The 4753-nt window shown below is 37.7% G+C and overlaps 1 protein-coding gene across 3 annotated transcripts in view; it reads right to left on the bottom strand.

Moving 5' to 3' along the window:
- tjp2a (tight junction protein 2a (zona occludens 2)) overlaps nucleotides 1–4753 on the bottom strand; it is a 39762-nt gene that overhangs the window by 33500 nt on the left and 1509 nt on the right. For all 3 annotated transcript variants that reach the window (XM_005725560.2, XM_005725562.2, XM_005725561.2), the window contains exon 2: nucleotides 2328–2457. In XM_005725560.2, the coding sequence (XP_005725617.1) occupies nucleotides 2328–2457 (130 nt within the window). The remainder of the gene's footprint in view (nucleotides 1–2327; nucleotides 2458–4753) is intronic.

The following is a 4753-nucleotide window of genomic DNA, read 5'->3' as shown; positions in this document are numbered from 1 at the left end:
GTACCTCTGGTGCAAATTACTGACCTCTGTCATCATTTTAAGTGGGGGAACTTGCACAATCGGTGGCTGACTAAATACTTTTTTGCCCCACTGTACATGTTTGGGATTTTTAAGCAGATGCAACTATGGTATGAATTTGAAAATCACTTTCTTCTCGAGTTATTGCAGTCACAAACCTGCGTCCATGTTGCCCGACTGACAATACAAAAAAAAGGGAAGAAGAATAATGCATTACAATGTGCTTTTCAATAATATTTACAGTCAAATCTTTCCTAGTCATACACAAACACATGGATTTCCACCAAAAGCCATTCACAAGTGCGTGCAGCCCAACACAAGCACTGCACCTTCACAGAGCAAGGTTAGTAAGCATCAGTGCAGACTCAAACCTCAGCTGGCTATTCTCAGAGCTGAGAAACAGCAGCAGCTCCAATCTGAACCCCTCCCTACAAAACAAACTCCTCACTCGGTTTCCGCCTCTTGTGTTCGCCTCCTTCTCGCACAGGGCACCACACAGCCTTCACAAGAAAACAAGAGGTGGTGACTGTGGTCATTGTAGAAAGCTCTGCAAACAAATGACTGAATCTTTGTTTTCCCCAAAGCTTTTAATACCACAAAAATGAACACGAACACAGCAGTATCAGCTTTACTTTGATGCTTTTGTGGGGAATTTAACATGGTTGGAAAATAACTAGCGTCTGATTTATTATCTTTAAAATCTCCATAAAATTAAAGACAATGATTGTACTGTGATTTCTTTTATGCTAACATGCAAAATGAGCTTTCAGTGCGAAAGCTCCTTTTTCCGCACACACACACACACACACACACACACACACACACACACCACCTGGGAAACAAACCATCAAACAACACCGCACATATGCAAATGGATTAGTCATCAGTGCTGTTGTTCGCTCTTTCCTGTCACTAACATTGAGTAGGTGCAGAGAGAACTGAGGCTGAGATCTCACTGACGGCACAACGGCTAATTGAAAAGCCACTAGATTCACTGCTAGATGTTTAAAGTACAGTAAACTACAGTGTGGTGATTTCAGTTGTGAATGGGAGGGAGTCTGAAGCCTGGGAGGACCTCTATATCAAATTTTAACTTCAACAACAAGTTTGTCTTGCAGCGGTTGATATTAAATTATTTCACTCAAACAAAAATCAGAAAAATGTTAATGATCGAAAGGGTTATACTTACTAAATTCTGGGGGGTTCATGTTGATGAACTTCTAAATTTTAAGAGGCATATTGATGAGTTAATGAAAAAATTACCTATGTTGATATTAGCGAACTACTTACACCGATCGTTATTAGAGCCTCACTTAAGTTACTGTTATATGGTACAATACTTATCCTTCCCATATCAAATAACACACACACACACACACACACACTTCAAATAAAAGACTTCAAATATTATGGTCCAATCTAGATGCTCCTTCTGATCCCCTTTTTCTTGGTTACAAACCTCTAAATTGAAAAGAATATAACATATTTCACAATGACTGTGCTATGTATAGAGTAGTATTTACATTTAACAAAAGACTTTGTGAGCTTATCCAATATTTCATCCTTCTCACACATATAATACGAGAAAACAAAAACACCAAGATTTGAAGGGAAAGATTTTAAACTCTGGTTGGCTTTCTACCTGAGATTCACACTTATTTTTATGTGAAACTAGCTAGAGGTATTGGTGTGTTAGTGTATTAATGGATGGTTAGTGTAACAGTGTTAGTTATATGTTAGGATCTTTAAGGTTACCTTAGGATACTTTAGTGACTAGGTTAGTTACAGTACATTGGTAATTCTATACACATTTGCTGTATATTATCTGATGTTTTGGCCCCTATTTATAAGTTGAGGTTAGCTTTTAGGAAGGACCATTTCACAAATAACCATCTCATATAGACTATCATGTTGGAATGTATATTTTGATTGATTTGTGAATAAACCAAACTGAAACTAAAGCAAAATAAAGCTCAGAACTGTACTCAGTTCAGTAAGAGACTGGACACTGGGTAGAGTTTAGGCTCAAACAGTCGAGTATCTGAACCAGTCCTAGCAAAGTCATTTAAAAATGTTAGTTTTAATGTTGTACGCCACGATTGTCACACGTGATGGCCGAGTGACGGTCCTCGCCTTTTTTTCTTGGCTTAGCTCACTGAAGACTCAATCTATTGCATTCGATACCAAAAAAGTACCAGGTACAAGGCACAATCCACAAGGTAGTGTTAGTGAAGAAAGGAAAACAAAAAAATATCACATAACTCGAGGCCAAATCAGATACAGTGTGGACGTTTATGTAAAAGACGTACCATCATAATAGCCGAGAAGCTGCGTGAAGACAGGCGGCGAAGATACAAGTACTGGGCTTCTCTGGACCAGCAGAACTTTCTGCTGCACTTGAGGAGGTCAGTGCTGGTCTGGTCAGAGCCAGGCTGATCCCTGAGCACATAAGAGAAACACAATATTACATCATAACCAGCAGTGTTACCATAATGAAAAGGGATTATTTAAAACTTTCACTGTATAGCACTTTGTCTAAAGGGCAGCAAGAGGAGTAGATTTATTTCTTTAGAGGATGCTTTGACCTTAAAACATAGCAATTTGTTGAATAGTCTGAAATATTTAAATGGGCATGACTCAGAAAATCATGTTGTCCAAGTGAGGTGTCAAGAGATGCTTTGCACCAGGCGGAGAGATCTATTTTTATACAGCATAAAAAGAATAAGGCTCTCTAAACATTCCTGAGTTATGTAATTGCTTTACACATTTCCTAGACATGTTCATTTATAGTATTTTACACAGTTTGCAGGCAACATTAAATAAGAGATTTTAAAACAAATTATGGAGGAAAAACTCTTCTTGGGCTCGACTCGTAGTTTTGCATGACTTTAGTTGAAAATAATCTATATTTTTCTGACATTTTGACGTAATCCACCTTCTCCCTCATTCTCCTTCTCCTGTTAAGCCATCCTTCTTTTGATTGGCTGCCCCTTGTTTGAAGAACAGGTGGGTGGGGCTTTATGCAGATCCTAATATGGCAAGATTAAAAATTATCTTAAAAAATGTTTAAGGGCAATCAAAAGCAAATCAAAATGATATAGAGTATATAGTATGATGGATACTTTAATAGAATTAGCCACATGTTTCTCATTGGTGCATGACACAGTTAAGCCAGACTCACCAGAAGACCAGACTGACACAGATAACAGACTATTATCAAACTCATCTCAAGTCTCATTTTAAGCATCTCTGCCATTGATCACAAGCAGCATGTCCAAACATATGGTCAACACCCATCCCCAGCTTCATGGCATTGTGTCAAACACACTGAGATGATCTGAGTGGATAAAGTCAGATATCACATCATCGTACAGAGAGGGAAGAAATCAGATTTCCTCTGCGTGACCAAACCTTAACTGTTACACTTTCAAAGAAACCCAAAAAAAAACCACACTCTGTGAATGCAAAAGGAGGGGCTCAGTATTTCCAGGAAGACCTGAAGCGTGCCTGGGGATAAAAACACTGGTGGTGTCTCCACTGACTTCCTACCGAAGTCCGCTCTGCGCAGACTTCATTACTCTATGAGCGACTACGTTAAAAGGGCATTTAGATATTTTAGTACCTCATTTCCTACAAGCTCATGGATATTTATCCTGGCATTCATAATTATGTTACTACTAAAAGCAGGATACTCAGAGGGTAATGTAAAACAGAAAGCCAAACCATTTTAATCCCTAGTATGAGCCACGCTCCAAAAACATATCCTATTTGCTATATCCATTCAAAACAACTCCTCCATTCTTCATAAATGATTTCATTTGGGGAAAAGAATCAAAGTCACCTCTTCAATTTGTTTTGTTTTTTCTTTTCAAATTACAGCTCAATCAACAGTTTGCATTTACTTGCATTCTGTAATGATCCAAATTTATAATGCATTTTCATGTTGCTTCCACATGCTCCAAAAACTGATAAAAAAGGAAGCATTTGTTCTGTTGATCGCCCGCCCTCTTCTGTTTTTTGTTTTCCTTTTGGTTTGTCTTCTGTGTGGGACTTTGTGACTCGTTCCTGTAAATGATTACTGCTTGCCGGCTTGCTTCCAAGTAATTGCTGCATATTAATATTAAAGATTTCAACCAGTAAAACCTAACATGGCTTTTATTGCGTAGCACACAAAGGAAACACAAAGGAAACAAAGCAAACTTCAGCAGCACGTGTGACAAACAAATTAAAAGTATTGTCATGATGTTTTTGACAGTGCATCTGAACCTACAGAGCAATATCAAAGTTTTTAAATTTCAATCAGATCTGGATCCTTCCCAAAAGTTCATTATATCTAAGTTGGACCAAGCCCTACCTATGAAAAAAAATATTTGAAATGGAAAATCTGTCCATAATATTGTAGTAATCCTGCTGACAGACAGACAAACAGAGAGATAAACTGAACCAATCACATAATCTGCTGGGTGGCGGTAATTATGGCTGAAACATAAATTGCTCAATAACCTTGGGATCAAGAATATTTCAAGTATACCTCCCTCAGTTGCAGCTACAAAACTGATACTTGAGGGTGAGGTAGTTCACAGAAGTAACATTGTTTAGGGCCTGCTTTTATTAAAGCTTGTAAGTATTTGTATTTCTCTACTTTTCCACAGATTTGTCATTAATGTGACAAGCATTAGTTTGATTATTTAATCCTGTTGTTATAGTTAGATTATCTTGGAGAAGAACTACATAA

Source organism: Pundamilia nyererei, unplaced genomic scaffold (assembly GCF_000239375.1).
Source record: "Pundamilia nyererei isolate P.nyererei 1_Seehausen unplaced genomic scaffold, PunNye1.0 scaffold00016, whole genome shotgun sequence".
In the NCBI taxonomy this organism is placed as follows: domain Eukaryota; kingdom Metazoa; phylum Chordata; class Actinopteri; order Cichliformes; family Cichlidae; genus Pundamilia; species Pundamilia nyererei.
The sequence above is the reverse complement of the archived record's forward strand: the minus strand, read 5'-3'. Positions and strand labels throughout refer to the sequence as shown.